The sequence below is a fragment of the Dipodomys spectabilis genome, unplaced genomic scaffold (genome assembly GCF_019054845.1).
Source record: "Dipodomys spectabilis isolate Male_0828 unplaced genomic scaffold, ASM1905484v1 ptg000017l, whole genome shotgun sequence".
In the NCBI taxonomy this organism is placed as follows: Eukaryota; Metazoa; Chordata; class Mammalia; order Rodentia; family Heteromyidae; genus Dipodomys; species Dipodomys spectabilis.
The window spans coordinates 11,345,268-11,363,692 of NW_024870694.1; the positions used below are offsets into that span (position 1 = coordinate 11,345,268).

Here is an 18,425-nt window from a genome sequence, read left to right on the forward strand (position 1 = left end):
CTGGTGTTGTCAGAAGTGTTGCTTCATTTGAAAAGAATGAGAGTTGAAAAAAAAAGTGGTGGTCCTGGGAAAGGTGAGCTTCACCTAACACTTTGAAAAATAGTGGACTGGCCTCCTAAACTGAAAGGTCCATTTGTGCACCTTGGTTCATGCATTTCACATCTAACTTTCACACATCCAGACTACTTATTCAGGTTTAATTCAGAACTCTTGGTGTACCATTGATTCTTAGAAGACTGAAATTAGTTGATTTTGTACTTAGCTGTCTGGCAGTGTCTGACTGGGGTCAAAAACGCCCACAGGCTAGCTGTATGACCGTAGCAAGTTATCTTGGTGTGATTCTGTTAAGAGAACTCAGGGCTGTATATTTGGTAGGCAAGACCTCTGCCGTTTGAGCCACCTCCAGCCTTTTGCTCTGATTACTTTTTTTTTTTTTTTTTTAGGTTGTGGGGCCTGAACTCTGGGCCTGGGCACTGTTCCTCAGCTCTTCAACTTAAGGCTAGCACTCTACCACTTGAACCACAGCGCCACTTCCAGCTTTTTCTGCTTATGTGGTGCTGAGGAATAGAACCCAGTGGCTTGCAAGGCAAGCACCCTAGCACTGAGCCACCTTCCCAGCCCCTGCTCTGATTACTTTTGAAATAGCACCTCATATTTTGCATAGGTTTCCTGAACCTCAATCTTCCTATTCATCTTCCTACGTAGGTCTTGGGAATTCCCCCCATCCCCTAGCTTAGAACTGTGATCCTCCTTTGGATGGATCTCAACCACATGAGTAACTAACAAGGTTTGCAGGCATGAGCCACCAAACCTGGCTTAGGCTTTTTACCATGTTGAAGCCTGTTGAAAAAAAATTATATACATATTATGTGTGTGTGTGTGTGTGCTACCACAATCTTGAGTACTACAACTCAGGGTCTCTGAATGATCGCTACATTTGGGGTAGCAGGGTCTCACAGATTACCTCGGGTCTGTTGTAAAGGTGCCAAATATATGGGTTATGGGGAGATTTCCACTTCAAGCGTCATCATTTTAGCGTGAAATGGAAAGGAGCTTTCTAGTTTAAAATCCTTAGCCACAGCTATTCTCCCAGAGGTGAATGAGCAGGAAAGAGGACAATAAATCTTTCAAAAACAATTAGAAAGTACAGATAAAAGCTTTCCCTTGGGGCTGGGAATGTGGTAGCCTGCTTGCTTAGCATGCATGAGGCCCTGGGTTCGATTCCTCAGTGCCACAAAATAAATAAATAGAAAAAATAAATAGTATCTTTTGTAAGTCCCATGTCTTTTTTCTCTAGCATATCTGTTTTGCTAACTGAAAGTCCTGAGTTGGGGGTATCTCCGTTCCTTCACGGATCAGCTTCACCGTCCAGTCTCTTGGACTGGGCCAGGGGGAAGCGAGCCCTTGTTCACACAGCTGTCTAGCTGGCCACCCTTCTCCGGGGCTGCAGGACCTCGCACGGGCCTCGGGGTTCTCCTTTCCTCTGAATCTAGGACCCCGCGGGCGCCGGGCACGCGCTGGCCCTGCCTCCCGAGCCTCCGCGCCCCTGATTGGCTTTCGGCAGCCTCGCCCCGCCCCCGCCATGGCCGCCGCCTGGCGCGAGGGCTAGGTGGCCGGGGGAGAGTGTCTCCGAGGCCTTCCCGGTCGCTGGGCCTGCGGACTCGGGGCGCATGAGCCTCCTCCGGGGCGCGCCCCCATGCGCTCGGGCCATGGCGCGCCTGGGCGCGGTGCGCTCCCACTACTGCGCGCTGCTGCTGGCCGCGGCGCTGGCCGTCTGTGCCTTCTACTACCTGGGCTCGGGGCGGGAGACCTTCTCGAGCGCCACCAAGAGGCTGAAGGAGGCCCGCGCCGGGGTCCCCGCCGCGCCCTCGCCGCCCGCGCTCGAGCTGGCCAGGGCGTCCCTGGCGCCGCCTCCGGGGGCCAAGGCCAAGAGCCTGGAGAGCGGCGGGGCCGGCCCGCTGGATTATCACCTTCTGATGATGTTCACCAAGGCGGAGCACAACGCCGCGCTGCAGGCCAAGGCCCGCGTCGCGCTGCGCTCGCTGCTGCGCCTCGCCAAGTTCGAGGCGCACGAGGTGCTGAACCTGCACTTCGTGAGCGAGGAGGCCAGCCGCGAGGTGGCCAAAGGCCTGCTGCGGGAGCTCCTGCCGTCGGCCGCCGGCTTTAAGTGCAAGGTGAGCTGGGGTCGCAGCCGTGGTTCCCCTGGTGGGTGGCCCACGCGCGTTCTCCCGCGGTCTAGGCTTGCTTCTGTCAGGGAATGGGGAGAGACTTTCCTGTGCTGTCTGATTTATCAGCCTGTAGCCCAGACTCCTCTACCCGTCTGCTCCTCAACATGCTCTCAGTGGAGGCCTAGGCTGGGGGTGTGTCCCAGTGCTGCAAAAGTAAGGCTGCTGCCATAGCTGGTGGCCTAGCTTCTCGCTGCTCTCTCCCCCCCCCCCCCCAATCGGAGATTAAGCACACCCGCATTTTGCACACCTTGCGGAGATCAGTTGCAATGCCTTCAGGATCTGCACCTCTTTTTACGTTCCTTCACTTCTCAGAGTGGAAGTGGTCATTTGAAGACATCAGTTGTCATCCGAGCAACATCTGCTGGACAGTCTTGGTGAGGCTTCTGGAAGTGTCCAAGTTGCACTGGCATCTCTCAGTAGCATTTAAGGGTTTTCAGGCAGAGCTAGTCAGGTCCAGTGTGAACCATGTCATATTCTCTCCAGTGATTCCTTACCCCCAGCCTCCAAGGGTCAGGAGCCCAGTTAGAGAAGCTGTGGTTCCTCCTAGTGAGGAAGAGAAAGTTCTAAGAGCTACAGGTACCATCTAGGGAAAGCAGCCTGTCTTGCAGGCTGGATCAGCCTGCCTCCAAGGCAGCTCCACTTCTCCTGTCCTTCCTCTTCACTGCCTGGATCTCCTTGTTCAAGACTGCATGCTTGCCCTAGCAAGTTTTGACCTGTTGGTGGTACGGAGGAGTCCAAATTTTCTTCTTCTTTTGATTGGAAGAGTAAGTGATCTTAAACTATGGAGTTGGATGTGAGCCTGGAGGAAGAGCAGCAAGGCCAAAGCAGTGTCTCAGAGGACCTGGGAGTCTGATGACTAAGGGGGAGCTCCTCCACTTGGGATTGTGGTGGCCACTTGTTGCCCTAGGCCAGGAAGCAAGGGTTCACCTAGCTGCAAAACTCCAGGTCTTAAACTTTTGGCCTTTCTATAGTAAGAAATCCCTTCTGGTCCTGATGTCCTTTTCTGATGGGCTTGTTTGTCCTATGTAGGGGACATATCTTAAATGGTATGGGAGCAGGCATGTATCAAGTTCTGGTTTCTTGGTGGGGCTGTGTTGTGAGCCTGTCATACATCTTTAGCTGTGTTTGGCCTATTGTGTCTATTCCTTGGTTTATTTTTGAAACATAGTGTCATAGCCCAGAATTTCCTCAAGCTCTGAATCCTCTTGCCTCATCCTACTGAGTTCTGGAATTATAGTCATATACCACCATGCTCAGCCAATTTATGTCCCATCTGTACTTTCTACCCAGGATGGTCCTTCTTCCTCTTGGGTCCTCATTCACTTTTCTTTCTTTTGAAGTACTAAGTATTGACTTTAGGACCTCATGCTTTCAAGCCAGGCACTCTGACACTTAAGCCATACCTCCAGTCCCTTCTGGCATTGGTTATTTTTCAGGTAAGGTCTCCCTCTATTATGCCTATACTGGCCTGCTCTTTGATTTTGTTTTTTTGCGTGTGAAGGACCAGATTTATTAAAATAGCCATATGGAATATAACACAAATTAGTGTAAAGCATCATCTATTATTTTAATAATCACTTATTGAATATGGACTATGTGCTGAGTACTGTGTTAGAAATGAGGGATACTTATAAAGAAACAGACTTTGCCTCTGCATGCAGAAGCTCATAGGACCAGGGCAAAATTAACCACTTGCTGCAACAGAGTACAAATTCTAAAAGAGACCATTCTTATGAAGCCCTGGGGATGCCTTATATCACGACTCCTCTTTACAAAGTTAAGACATTTAGCACACACAGAGGCACTCATATAAATCACTTTAACAGTATAGGGATCTTGTGTGCAGAACTATACTAAATAGATAAAAGTAAAAAATCTAGCAAGTGCTGGTAGCTCATGCCTGTCATCCTAGCTATTCTGGAGTCTGAGATCTAAGGATCACAGTTTAAAAGCAGCCATGGCAGACAAGTCCTAGAGACTCCATCTCTAAAATAAGAAGCAAAAGTAGGCTTAGAGGTATGGTCCAAATAGTAGAGTGCCAGTTGAGCTAGTAGCTAGCGAAGCAAGCTCAAAGCTCTGCCCTCAAACCCTTGTACTGGAACAAAAAAGCAGTCTTTTGTCTAAACATAGCTAATATAACTAAAATTCATAAATATCTACATAGTGTTACTGAACAGAGGTACTGGTGGGCTCTGTGTGAGCATGATGCTATAAGCAATCTGATTCCTGGCCTATCTTTCTTCCTTTCTTCCCTCTTTGCTCTTTGATTTTCTTTGTTGTGCTTCCTTGTGTTGCTGCGGATGACAGACAAGTGCTCAGCTATTGTGCATCCTCCATCTCTGCCTCCCAAGTAGCTAGGATTATATGCTGAGCCACCACACCTGGCTTTTCAGCCGCTCTTTACTCAGTTTCTACTTCCCTTGAGAATGTTCCTACCTCCTGGGCACAGTCTGTGTCCAACCCTGCATAGCTGTCCATTCCTGATATCTGCGCCAGGATTTCATGTTCTAGGAGGCTAAGAATCCAGGACCTGGAGTTGGGCTCCCTGTAGCTTCATTGCCGCTAGGAACCCCCAGCTGAAAAGTATGACCTCCTCTTCTTCCTTCTGGTACCACTCTGGCGCTGTTGTTTTATGTCATATCACCTGTCCCTATGTATGATGCTTGGCCCATAGTTGGTGCCATAAGTAACGGCTCAGGTGTGGGACCAGCCTCAGGACCAGCTCTTGTCTTGGAGTATGTGTTTCCTGGTTTGACTTGCTCCTCTTGCAGGGTTCAGTTCTGACAGCCACAGCCCTCAAAGGAGGCTTGCAAATGAAACTGCCACCTTCTCTGTTGAGACCTGAGAGGTGAGGATCAGGGTAAGGATTCTAGCTAGCTACAGGGCAGTGGGCAGGTAAGGGTTTATCAGTCCTGGGATCGCATTGTTCCTATTGCTTGTGAATCCATCTTTTGTGTGAATCTGTTTTCTGTGTGTGATTAAAGGTGTTCTTTTTTCCTTTAAATGTGTAAATCTAAAGGACTTGCTTTAATGTGTGATTTAACTTCATCAGATTTGGAATGCTTCTCTCAATATGAAAACCTATTTCACACTTCCCCTTCCCTCTGCCTGGAATTCCACCCCTTCTCCCATCTTAACTCCTGTCTTGCTTTAGCTCAGTGGGTTTCGTTGGTAAACTTTTGTGGAGCTCTTGTTCCACACTTTTACAGCCCTGGGTGCTTTTTCTTGTAGCATTTGTCACAGTGGTATTTATATAGTTATGTATCTCTCTTGCTAGTCTACAAACCTCTTAAGGACATCCCTCAAGTACCATGACCCTAGCCCTTAACACCATGTCTTACATGTGTGAGTGCATTTTATAGAGAGAATTATTTTTTTAGTTGTGATGATTAGGAAGGAAACTAGCAATTGTCGTCAGCAAAGATCTTCAAGAGCATATATAGCAGGTGAGGAAACTTGCCAAGGCTGCCTGGAGACTTACTGACCTAGTTGGGACTGGCCCAGCTTTCAGGCCAATGTTTTCCTCTTTGTGCTGCATTTCCCTTGTAAGGAGCACCTCTTTCTTATAAAGTCCAGAGGGCAGTTTACTAGCAGGGAAGATTGACTTGAAGTCAGTTGACCTCTGGAGAGGGAGGTAACTGGAGAGCCACTGGCTTCCCTTCAGGGACAGGCAGAAGAAGAGAAGCAGGGATTTCCAAAACTCCCCCACCAGATAAGTTTCCCTTCTTAAGGAAGAGTTGGTAGATGTGACAGGGGAGAGGATGTAAGGACGGGGGGCAAGAAGCCAAGAGTGTTGGTTTAATAGAGCATTCACCAAATTGAAACACAGAATAACAGGTAGAAGTCTGCTTTCTCCCCCTCACAGTGCAGTTCCAGTTCCTGGCACATCTTAGGCGCTCAGTAAGTACTGCTAGCAGTGGATTAAAGCTAAGATATCCTGGAGCAGATCTCCATGGACCACACGCTGCTGTTGCAGCCCAGCTGTCCTGTCAGGTGCCCGAGGCTGCATCCTCCTTGACAAGTTAGGAAAAGGTGGCAATACATGTGCTTCTCACTTATAGGCAGTTGCTGGGTTCCAGGGGGCAGCCTGGGCCAAGGAGGCACTAAGGTTGGCAAGTATTAGAGCTCTGCAGCTATGGTGATGGATTCTCCAGTTCCTTTCATTGCTAGAGCTTGGGTGGGGGTATAACTCAGAGGTAGAGAGCATCAGTAAAGCCCTGGGTTTGATCCTCTGAAAACAAACAGCTTCCCCTCAACTTGATGAGTGGCCTGAAAGGGCTCCCTCATGGGGCTTCAGAAAAGCCTGATAGTGATAACCCTGACTCTGGCTGTCTTCATTCACAAGGCAGGTGACCTTGGGACTCCAGAGGATGCTTTGGCTTAGCCCAGCATTAGGCCTCTTGCACTAAGTGGAGCCTTTGGCTACATTGTGATGGTCTAGAAATAGATGGATAGAGAAATGTGTCCTGGATTGAGAGGTTCTTTGAGACGAGGCTGGCATTCTATACCTGTTAGGATCCATCACGACCATTCCAGAAGACCACGTGGAGGCAGGCAGGGACAGGAGAAAGATTATAAGGTTTATTAGAGGTGTCCTAACTCTTCTTGGAGAGGGAGAAATATGGCGTCTGCCCCCATCCAGGTGGGTAGTTCTGGGTAGCACAGGTAGGTTGGTGGGGAAGAGAGTGAGTGGCCATCTAGCTATACGGTGGGAACTCTGGGGTAGGGAGGAGCTCAGGTCTGGGTGGAGCTGAGGACCAGAGGTGGGGATAATGCTAGTGAGGCCATTTGAAAACACTATGTTTTACCAAGTAGACTTAACAGGGACACTCTTAAGATACTTATTTTTTTTTTTTTTTGCAATTAAAGAATGAGATATAATTCATATACCATAAAATTCACCCCTTTGAAGTATGAAATTCAGCGATTTTTAGAAGAATATTTATAAGATTACACAACCATGAGTACAGCTGGCTCTGTCCAGCAGCTATGGGGGTGAAGGATGAAGAATTGCCCATGCAGTATCGTTTCATAATGAGGAATGACTCTAACAGACAGAAATGGTTAAACTGAATCGGTCTCCCCTATCCTCTACCCTTATTAGGACAGATTGCCCTGGGGCTAACTTTAGGGACAGATCAAAAAGGGCACATTCCAAGAGGTAGATTTCTGGACTAGTGGAAGCAGTAAGATAAGTCGTTTAGGTAACAGACCAAGATCACCATAAAGCAGTGAGATAAGGACCCTCAGTCAATCCTTCCTGTATTTTGACCAGATTGCTACTGAAGGTCAAGTACCCAGCCTAAGCAAACACAACACCAGCAGTTTTCTGGTGGCAGAAAAATACTCCACAGGGTCCTAGGGTTCCCACAACCACTCATTTCAGAACATTTTTGTCATTTCAGAGTGTGTGTGTGTGTGGTTTTTTTTTTTTTTGGGTCGGTCATGGGGCTTGAACTCTGGGCTTGGGCACTGTCCCTGAACTCTTCAGCTCAAGGAGAGGGCTCTACCGCTTGAGCCACAGTGCCACTTCCGGTTTTCTAGTGGGTTTTTGGAGATAAGAGTCTCATGGACTTTCCTGCTTGGGCTGGCTTTGAACCTCGATCATCAGATCTCAGCCTGTTGAGTAGCTAAGATTACAGGCATGGGCCACCAGCGCCCAGCCAGAGTGTGTTTTACAAGAAAAATCAATTACTTCCACTCTCTTCTCCCTTGCCTGAAAGATTTTGAACCATTTTGGGAAACATTCATTGGCCATTTCTGAGGCATGTAGCATGTTATACCTCAGGCCAGCCAGGAGGTGTTACTGTTGTGAAGACTGATGAGGAAACAAAGTGCTATTTGCTGGGTACTTAAAGGTTCATGCACTTTCACATTCATCTCACTGGGGCAGCCGGCTCTGGCTGGAGGAGGCCTCTTGGCAGCCTTGGGTGTCTTTCGGACAGAGGGGAAGCCATCAGCCATGCCTGAGATGGTGTGAGAACAAGACTGGGCTGCTGTCAGTGCCTAGAGGGTATGACATAGCTACCAGCAGCAGGAGAAGGAAGGGAACTCGGGTTTTGGTGCAGCATCTTCAGCCTAGCCAAGACCTTGAGTCTCAGCCAGGCAGGGAGGTAGTGCACACAGAGCTGGGTTCCTCTGTACCAGTGCTAGCCTCTGCTGGGTCCAGCTCAGCCTTGTCTCCCTTAGTGATTTCCCTGGAACTGGCTGACCCTCCTGCCTGACTTCCTGGAGGCAGACCCATGCTGGGGCCAGCTCTCCAGACTGTAAAGTGCCAGAGTCTAGTTGGGAGCCAGGACTGGGGGAGTGTGTGCCTTGGAGGACTCACTTGTTTATCCTGTGCCTTGCATGGGACCTCGTGACCACCACGTGCAGGGGAGAGGGGCGGGTGGAGGAGGAGAAAGAGGAGGAGGAGGAAGAGGAAGACTCCAGGCCTGTGTGGCCCAGATGCCAAGCAGCCAAGGCCACTGCCCAGCAGTGACCACAGGAGGGCGCCATGGCACCGCGCTGGCGCCTCGTCCTCAGACCTGCCAGGGGAGCCTTTCCCGCCTCCCCGCTTCCTCCTCCATCCCCGCCCCCGGGGCTTGGGGGACTGAAGCACCGGGGCGACCGCGAAGGGCCGTCATTTCCTTCCTGCCAGGGGTGAACCAGCGTTGCTGAGGCCTCTGGAGGAAGGCTGGCCGGCGGGGCGTTGCGTTTGGCAGCACAGGCAGTGTGGATGGGCAGGCTTTGTGCCCCTTGGGCCTGCCTAGAACCCAGTGTGTCTTTTCTGTGCCACCTGCGCCAGCCATGGCCGAAGGGGTTTCGCTTCAATGTGGGAAATGTGTCTGAGCGCAGGGCTGGGTGTCGGGTGCCCTGTGGGCCCGGAGGGGAATTGGATCCCCTCTCTACCCTTGGCAGGTCTAGGGGCCTAATTGTGGAATCTCAAGGCTCCCACAGGCCCATCCTGTGAGGAGGCGAGACTGGTGGAGAGGGAAGGATTCCTGGTGTTGGCCTGAGAGGCTCAGGATCCACAGGCTTTCTGAATCTGAGAGGCTCAGGATCCACAGGCTTTCTGAATCTGAGAGGCTCAGGATCCACAGGCTTTCTGAATCTGAGAGGCTCAGGATCCACAGGCTTTCTGAATCTGAGAGGCTCAGGATCCACAGGCTTTCTGAATCTGAATCCAAAGACTCTGCAGCCAGTCCTCAAAACTTCCCTCCCAAGACTTCAGTCTTGTTCCCAGGGCCACTCCCAGGTTCCTATGGGCTGTGGAAGGCTGGTCAAGAACACCCCCAGCAGGGTCACGCCCGCCCCTCTCCTGCAGGTGCAGGGGTGTTGACCTTTATGCCCTGCTTCCAAGACCACTCTGTACTGGTTCCAAGCCGCAGAGCCAGCTGGCACAATGCCTGCTGTTAACTTAATGTGTTCTAAATGAAAGCCATTTGTTTTATTTATTAGGGTGATTACTGTTAAGCAGCCCCAACTAAGCAGTCCTCCACTGGTGGGACAAAGTGTCCTGAGTCTAGCCTCTGTTGCTCATGTCAGGCCACAGGCTGTGTTCTCTCCCCTCCCTCTCCTTCCCCCACCACCAAGTCTTCTCTTCCCCAGTCCTGCAGCTGCCAGTGCATTTTGTTCCTCACATTTGTTTCCCTGGAAGGATCAGGAAGATGCTGCAGGGGAGGTGCCTGAGACTTCAAATATAGTCTCCTATATGAGGGGACCCTGTGGCCCTGAGTCCCGAGTTACATTTGTGAGCCTCCACACATGACTCCTTATGAGGCAGTGCTGGGCCCGGCACATGGCAGGTGGCTGGTAAACAATACTGCTACTAAATGGTGCCTGAGTTAGGTAGGTGTGTGGGGAGCAGGGACACTTCCTCAGCATTCCAGGAAGAATGATTCAGCTGAAGGGCAGTGTAGCTAGTTTGCAGGCAATGTTTGCCCAGGTGCAATAGGTTGTCTTCAGGTTTTTGGAATCCTCCACACTCTCCCAAACTCTAATTTTTTGTTGTTGTTGTTGTTTGTTTTTTGTCGATTATGGGGCTTGAACTCTAGGCCTGGGTGCTGTCCCTGAACTCTTCAGCTCAAGGCCAGCACTCTACCACTTGGCCCACCGTGCCACTTCCAGCCTTTTCTGTTTATGTGGTGCTGAGGAATCGAACCCAGGGCCTCCTGCGTACGAGGCAAGCACTCTACTGACCCACCTTCCCAGCCCAAACTCTAATGTTATTTCCTTCTCCAGCCCATCCCTCCCTGACAGTGCACAGTTGGTCCTTCTTGGAGCAGGAACACTGTGCCTTGCTCAGTTGCACCCACAGTGCTCTTTCTGCTGGGAGGAGGAGGCCCCCAGTGTTCGTCCCTAGTGCTGTTTCTTGTCACGGTGGGAGAGCTTGATAGTCTTGTGTGGACATGGGAGTGGTCCTGCTCTAGTTTTTGTGGGATGGTCTTCTGTGAATACTCTAGTTTCTAGGAGGTTCCAGTTTAAACTTGCTTAAAATAAATGATGTTGGGCTGGGAAGGTGGCTCAGTGGTAGAGCACTTGCCTTGCATGCATGAGGCCCTGGGTTCAATTCCCCAGCACCACATAAGCAAAAAGAAAAAAAGCCGAAGTGGCGCTGTGGCTCAGGTGGTAGAGCGCTAGCCTTGAGCTGAAGAGCTGAGGGACAGTGCCCAGGCCCAGAGTTCAGGCCCCACGACCAGACTCCCTCCCCACCCCCCCCCCCCAAAAAATAAAATAAATGATGTTTTGTTCGCCTCTTAATTTTTTTTTTATTTATTTGTTTGTTTTTGGTCTGATTTCACATACCAGTTGTTCATAATCTTTTTTAGGGGTAATTGATTTAAAACACCAAGCCTGCTGGTCTGGTCTGTACTCCCCTACATGGACCCACAAACTCTAAGATCTTGTTCATATCCTGGGTCTTGCTTGGACTTCATCCCTTGGAGCTCCTACCCCACAGACTGCATTCATTGAGGTAGCCCAAGCTCTTGCCTGATCATCTTTGTCTGAAATGTAGGCTCCGTAGGAGCTGCCTAAATGTTCAGGCTCCTTGAATTCTGTTCAGGGTGGGCTGCATTGGCCCTGACACATGCACAGGTAGGTGAGTTGGGATCCAGTATAGTGCTAACTTGGCTTTGGGCTGCTCAGGACACTGTTTTCTGAGGAGCAGGGTTTTCCTGGGGTGCCTGAGGCTGCATGAGGATGGAGACCTGTCTGTGGGAGCTTTGAGGATGTGCATCCGTGGTAAATTAGTAGAAAGTGCCATGCCTATCTTAGAGACGAAGGACCTAAGCCAGCTGGTAACATTGTCTCTGCTCCCTGTTCCTGGCAGGAGAGTCAGGACCAGGAGGGGAGGAAGGAGCAGGGGAAGAGGAGTTGAGCTGAGTAAGTACTTGGCCCTCTGGCTTAATAGAATCATGAAGCAGGAGCCCATGAAGAGGCAGCTGCAGAGCTCATGCTTGTCTGGCCACACCAGGATGCTTGGTTGTCATGTAGCTCCACTTGTGACGGCCTGGAGTTCATACCCCTGGGACTTTGCCCAGGCACTTCTCTTGAAGCACCACCCATCTTTCCATTCTGTCTTTAGCTCTTTTATTCCTTCAGATGCCGCTATGGTACCAATACATGAGGTTCCACCTCTGGCCACCCCCTTAACCTTGCCCCTCCCCCACTTTGGGCTCCTGCTATGCTAAGCTGTGCCTTGGCGCACACGTGGTTGCAGGGCAGCGCTGGCTTATTTCTTTGATTCTGTCTTGAGAAGGTAGTGTAGGCTGGGGCCTGGTGCAGTGGATGGCAGCCCAGACTCATTGCAGGAGGTAGATGCCAGTGCAGATGGGCAGCCAGGTGTCAGCGGGTATGTGAGTTGTGTCCCTGTTTTCTGGTGGGAGTTGGGGAAGGGCTGCTGGGCACTGTTAGTCTTCAGACTTTCTGTGAGCAAGACTCTCAGGTTGGTGGGATTTGGGGTCCTAAGGCATCCAGAGGGGCTTTGTGATGATAAAGAAAGCTCCCATAGGCCTCTTGACACGAATTCTTGTATAGGAAATTGTCCAGCCTGAGACCAGCCAGGATGATGCAGATGGGTTTTAAAGACTTCTTCCTGGGTTTCTCAACTATCCTCCTTATAGTACCAAGAAGAAACATGATGCTGGCCTGGAGGAGGTAGGGGCTCAACTGGACTCTCACCTTAGACAGCTTAGAGAGCCACTTGGTCTGTTCAGAGTCTCTGTTGGCCTCAGGGATGGACAACTCCAAGTTCTAGGTCTTTCTCTTGTCCTGGCTTCTATAAGTAAGGTCTTCCAGTGCCTCTAAACCTGAATTTCACATCTGTCTGTCGGTCACCTCTCCATGACTATAACAAATACCTGAGATTACCAACTATTTTATTTTATTTATTTTTTGGGTCCGGTAGTGGGGCCTGATCTCTGGGCCTGGGCGCTGTTCCTCAGCTCTTCAGCTCAAGGCTAGTGCTCTACCACTTGAGCCACAGCGCTACTTCCGGCTTTTTTCTTTTTGCTTATGTGGTGCTGAGGAATCAAACCTAGGGCCTCATGCATGCAAGGCAAGCGCTCTACCACTGAGCCACCTTCCCAGCCCCACCAACTATTTTAAAGTGAAGTTTATTTTCATTGTAATTTTAGAGTTTTGATCCATGACTGATCAGGCAGACTCGTTGCTTTTACACCTCTGGTAGGGATGTTGGGTAACAATGGTATGGGGCACATATGGCCCAAAGAAAGAAGAACAGGTATATGGTGGGACTTTGGTCTCTCTCTGGTCCTGGGCATCAGCATCATGGCTGGAGTGCTGCATTCTGCATTGCTGTGCTTGTGGGCTTGCTGTTAGTCTCATAGTATGGGCCCACGTGACCAAGAGGGGGCTGGTAGCCTGGCATGTGGGAGCCCTCTGGGAGGCAAGCTATGCTGCCTAGACTCCAGGGCACCGTCCACTCTGCAGCCCAGCCAGATGGTGCTTCCTATGTGGAGTTCCTGGACACTGAGAGCATCATTTTTGTGATAACAGCCATGCTGGGGCCTACATAGAGAATTGAATATGGTGAACAGCCTTCCTGAGGATGGGAGACCTTTGATAGATTGGTTCAGTCTCTATTCCAGGTTCTTCAGACTTCACTGAGCAGCTTTTGCTTTGATCAGAGGCATGAGAACCTGAACTTAGTCACTCTCTTAACACTAGGAGCTGGAAGTAAAAAACATTTCTTTTATGAGACGAAAACTGTGTCTTAAGCAGTTGGCTTTGGGGAATGAAATCTGAGCTTGTTGTTGAACCTTGGGTTTCTAGAACTCTTGGCTTCTGAGCCCTTTTCTGTGACTTGTGTAGCATCTGGACTTAGTTTGTAGAACTCATAAGGGAATTTAATGAAGCCTGGAAACAAGCAAGGCTAACTTTGGCTCTGTGGACAAAGCCTGGCCCAGGATGGGAAAGAGTTGTGAGAATGTGGGGGGTGGGGTGGGGGGGGGAGAAGGACTTAGGGCTGGGAGCTGACAGCGCACCCTACAAAGAGCCCTCATGCCACAGAGGGTGTGGCATGAACCATCTTCATTTTCCCATGTGCCCCTTGGGCCCTTGTCACTTGTGGCCCTAATTTTGGTGTGGCAGGGGAATTCTGTCCTCTGCTCATTTCGATTCCTGTGGAACCCACGTGTGATGGTATCGATCATACTGTTTCCCATGCTGCTCTTCTGTTTTGTGCTTGTCATTCACAGGACCATAGTATAGGTTGTTGTCATATTTTTTTTTTCTCGTAAACTGTCCTATAGGTGTCTGATTTATTTTTGGACACAGAAAATGTCTCTCTCTATGATTTTCCTTTTTCTTTTGAATCGTTCCTCAATGTTCTTCCTTGATTGTTCACAAGGAGCATTTCACAGGCTTGTGACCTGAAGCCAGAGTGAATATGTGGAAGTGAGGACCTGGTAGTAGGACTGTTCTTCATTGCTCACTTGCTGACATGTCATTGCCAAGTTTGCCTGCCAGCTTACACTGCACAGACCTGCTCTACTCTTATGTAGAATCGTATGAATGCACTCACAAGTTTTAATGACGAGACAAACCAACACAGAAAAACTCAGGAAAAGGAAATAAAGATACTGCTCTCTTGCGACTTAGGTTAAATAGCCGCTGACAATTTGCTGAATTTGTTTCAGGTTTTATTTTTTTAAGAAGTAAAATATTACAGCTATCGCTAAAGCCTATCCTGTGTCTTCCCTGTCCTCTGCCCCACAGCTGCTGACTGCCCCACATGACAGGTTGGTGTGTTTTGTGGAATTTGTTTTGTATTTTTGCTTTTATGACCTATAGATGTATGTGTAACATTTGTCTATTGTGCTTTGTGGTTTCAGGAAGTTATATAAATGGCCCTTTACTGAAAAGGATGGTTTGGAGATTTAGCCCTGTGAACACATATGGTCTTATTGCTTCTTTTTCTTCTTTTTCTCTTTTTCTTTTTTGCCACTCCTGGGGCTTGGACTCAAGGGTTGGCTGCTGACCCTTAGCTTTTTCACTCGAGACTGGTACTCTGCCACTTGAGTCACACCTCCACTTTTGGCTTTTGGGAGGTTAATTGGAGATAAGTGTCTTATAGACTTTTCTGTTTGAACTGGCCTTGAACCTTAATCTTTAGACCTCAGCCTCTTGAGTAGCTAGTATAACAGGTATGAGCCACTGGCACCTGGCTTACTGGTTTAACTGCCGTGTAGTATTTCATTACAGGCACACCTCAGTTTGCCCTATTCCTCTTGTTACTAGAAGCCTTGCCTCAGTGAATACCAGGCACACACCTCTACATGCAGGTGTGTGTGCTCACATGAGGGGTGTTAGCTGTCCTGGGATAGAAGCACCTTCAGCTTCGTAGCACACTCTTGTATTCTCCATACTGGCCATGCCTTCCCCCTTCCACGCCCTCCCGACAGCCAGACTGGGTTCCTTTCTCTTGCTGTAGGTCTTGCTGCCTTTGAGACAGGAGGCAGACACAGGAGGCAGCTTTGGGAACAGGATGGGAAGGAAACTTGGGAGGATAAATGTGCACGCTCCTTGGTGCCCCTGCAGACTTTAGACTTGGGTCAGTGTGCCATAGATTGTAGCACCTTTGAGATGAGAGCAGTGAGGAAGATGCCCAGGTACAGGTGCAGTGGCTGCCCAGTGTGGACTCAGCATCCTCAGCTGTAGCTTCCCACTGGCCTGCCCTTGCCTACCTGTGCCAGGCTGGAGGAAATGGCTCTAAGGTCTGGCAGTAGGTCTGGGTCCTCTAGTGATTTGCCATGCAACCCCCAGATCGCCCCTTGTCCCCTTGCTGGACCTAGTGTCAGAAGCATGAAGGTTGAATCATGTTTTGTGGCTCTTTGCTATGTACATGTTGCTCACTCACTTTGGTTTCTGCAATTGGGAAGTGGTCTGGACTGGAGCCTGGGGAGGCTGGCAGGTCCAGGTGGGAACCTGGTTTGAGGGCTGTAGTGGCCTGGTGTTCCCTGTGTCCTGGCTTTCTTCTCCCTGTGGCATAGAGCTGCTATGCTCCGTTACATGGTTTGTTCTTTTCTGTAGTTTGGGAAATGTTCTCAGATCTCAGGAAGTTGCATTTGCACCAGATACCAGATACCAGAAGGGCTAGAAGGATCTAGACACAACAGAGAAGACAGAGAAGACAGCCAATGCAAAGTCCCTGAGTCGTACAAGGGTTTGGTATGTATGTAGGATTTAAAGATTGCCAGTTGTTGTGGTTGTTGTTGTTTTAGCAGATTTTTCTTTCCCTCATAGCAGTAAGGCTTCACATCCTTAGATCAGTAAGGAAACTTCTTTTCTTCCTTTAAGGTTAGCAGTGTTTGTGAAGCTGGCCCGTGTTAGGTGGAGGCTGAGGAGACCAGTCTGTCCTGTCTGCTGTCAGAGCAAGTCCATTGTGATGTGCTTATTCCTCCCTTTGTCCTGAAGAATGCTGTGGGGCAGGACGAAGATGGAACCTGACCTGGTCCCAAGAGGAAAGAAGCAGCTCTTAGTTGGAAATGTGCTAAGTGCTGGTCAGCTGCCTCTCTATGTCTTCCTGGGTATCTACCCAGGCCAGGGGGAGGGCTGAAGGCAGGGGACTGGCCTGGAGGAGATACCATTTCCCTTGTGGGGTGTACGCTCCTACTTAGTGACTTTTTCTAAACATTAAGACCTCTTTAGCGCAGAAGACTGTCAGTGTAGAAGCATGAAGCACGATCAGCAGATGGGACACTAAGCACGCGGAGTGTGGAAGGAAGCTTCTGGGGGGAAGCCCTGGCAGAGGCTCAGCAGTATGGCCGGGCATGGCAGGTGGGAGGATCTGGAACAGCTTCTCATGTGGCTAGCACATGAAAGCCAGAGGCGCTGATGGCTGTCTCCAGTGTCTTAGGACTGCATCAATACGTTCTTTTCTCAAATCTAGCATCAAATCCAGGACTGGCTTTTACTTCATGGGTCCCTCTGCCTCTTGAATCCTGAAAGCACTGAGTCTCCATCACTAAGAAGTGTTGAGTCCAAGCCGATCCTATGCATGGCATAATAATGACACAGACAAATGCCACTTGAAGGGGAACACTTGTATTAGTGATGGCAAGCTTTCTGGCTGAGCTTAGACATTGCCACTGGATCCTCCCAAGCTCTGGCCATCCCCTCAGGACGAGCTGAGCCCTCTTTGCTGTCCTGCAGGAGATGGGTTCTAGTGCTCAGCAGCGTCAGAGGGACTGTCAGGTCCCCAGAGCCTTCCCTAAGCCTTGTGCATCACTGTCCCCTCCTCCCCAAGATCTCCACTCTCTGCCAGCCCAGCCTCCAGTGGTCTGAGCTCTACAGTTGGTAGCTGGTGCTCTTCAGGCAGGCTTCAGGGTTTTCTGGTTCTTGGCATCTTTGGTGCTAAGGGCCTGCCCTTGCCACCTGCCCTCTTGGCTCCACAAGTGTGGCCAGGACTGACTCCCAGCGATAAATGAGTTTTCTTTATAGAAACTGGGCTTGGCCTCATTTTAGGTCCTCAATGAATGTTTCTAGGAGTCCTGATCTCTCTGTGTCAGTGTGTGCTGGGCTGGGCTGGCAGAGGCACTGGCTCCTGCCTGACCTCAGGCTTAGGCCTCTCCAGCCTCTAATATTGGAAATGCAGAACATGTGCTGTGTGGTGGAATGAGGCAAGCTTCCTCTCCCTCCTCTGCCTTTTGAAAACTATCCTCTTCCAAAGAGTTGAGTCTTTTTGAAGTTCTGTGTGTTACATGGCATTTTCTCCATTATATATTTTATTTTGAACAAGGACATTGTAGTTTTAAGAAACCTTCAGAAGTTCTTTGATAGAATTAATTAAAAATAAAAGGAGGCAAGCTGGGTGCTGGTGGCTCACACCTGTAATCCTAGCTACTCATGAGGCTGAGATTTGAGGATCACAGTTCAAAGCCAGCCCAGGCAGGAAAGTCCGTGAGACTCTTATCTCCAATAAAGCACTAGAAACCCGGAAGTGGCGCTGTGGCTCAAGCTGAAGAGCTGAGGGAGAGCGCCCAAGCCCTGAGTTCAAGCCCCACGACTCACAAAAAGAAATAAAAATAAAAAAAAATAAAAGGAGGCAAAGAAATCGTACACAAATTTAGTCTTTATTCCTGATGGAGGTCTGACCTCATAATTATTTGTGTGAAATGTTGTTATTTAAAAAGGCCTTTAAAACATTTCTAAAAACAATAAAAGCCATTTATGACAGACCAATAGCCAATATTATACTTAATGGGGAAAAGCTACAACCAATCCTCCTAAAAACAGGAACAAGGCAAGGATGTCCACTGTCTCCACTCCTCTTCAACATAGTCCTAGAACCCTTAGCCAGGGCAATAAGGCAAGAAAAAGACATTAAAGGGATCCGCATAGGGAAAGAAGAAGTGAAACTATCCCTTTTTGCAGACGACATGATACTATACCTCCACGATCCCAAAAACTCCATCCCCAAACTTTTAGAAATCATAAGTCACTTCGGCAAAATAGCAGGATACAAAATAAACCCACAAAAATCAGTTGCCTTCCTATACACTGATAACGCACAGGAAGAGAGGGAAATAAAGGGAGCAACCCCATTCACAATAACCTCCCAAAAAATAAAATATTTAGGAATTAACCTAACCAAAGATGTAAAAGAACTATTTAATGAGAACTATAAAAAGTTAAAGAAAGAAATTGCAGAAGACACTAGGAAATGGAAAGACCTCCCATGCTCCTGGATAG

General features: G+C 49.3%; 2 protein-coding genes across 2 annotated transcripts in view; both read left to right on the forward strand.

Annotated features, from left to right (window-relative positions):
- The window catches only part of Acap2 (ArfGAP with coiled-coil, ankyrin repeat and PH domains 2), a 130,166-nt gene extending 122,518 nt beyond the window's left edge, over nucleotides 1–7,648 (forward strand). Inside the window, exons 24-25 of the transcript XR_006145973.1 lie at nucleotides 6,871–6,877; nucleotides 7,636–7,648. The gene's annotated coding sequence lies outside the window, so the exon portion shown is untranslated. The remainder of the gene's footprint in view (nucleotides 1–6,870; nucleotides 6,878–7,635) is intronic.
- Nucleotides 1,575–18,425, forward strand: part of Xxylt1 (xyloside xylosyltransferase 1) — a 147,753-nt gene continuing 130,902 nt past the window's right edge. Inside the window, exon 1 of the mRNA XM_042670192.1 lies at nucleotides 1,575–2,174. Coding sequence (XP_042526126.1) covers nucleotides 1,671–2,174 — 504 coding nt within the window. The 5' untranslated portion in view covers nucleotides 1,575–1,670. The remainder of the gene's footprint in view (nucleotides 2,175–18,425) is intronic.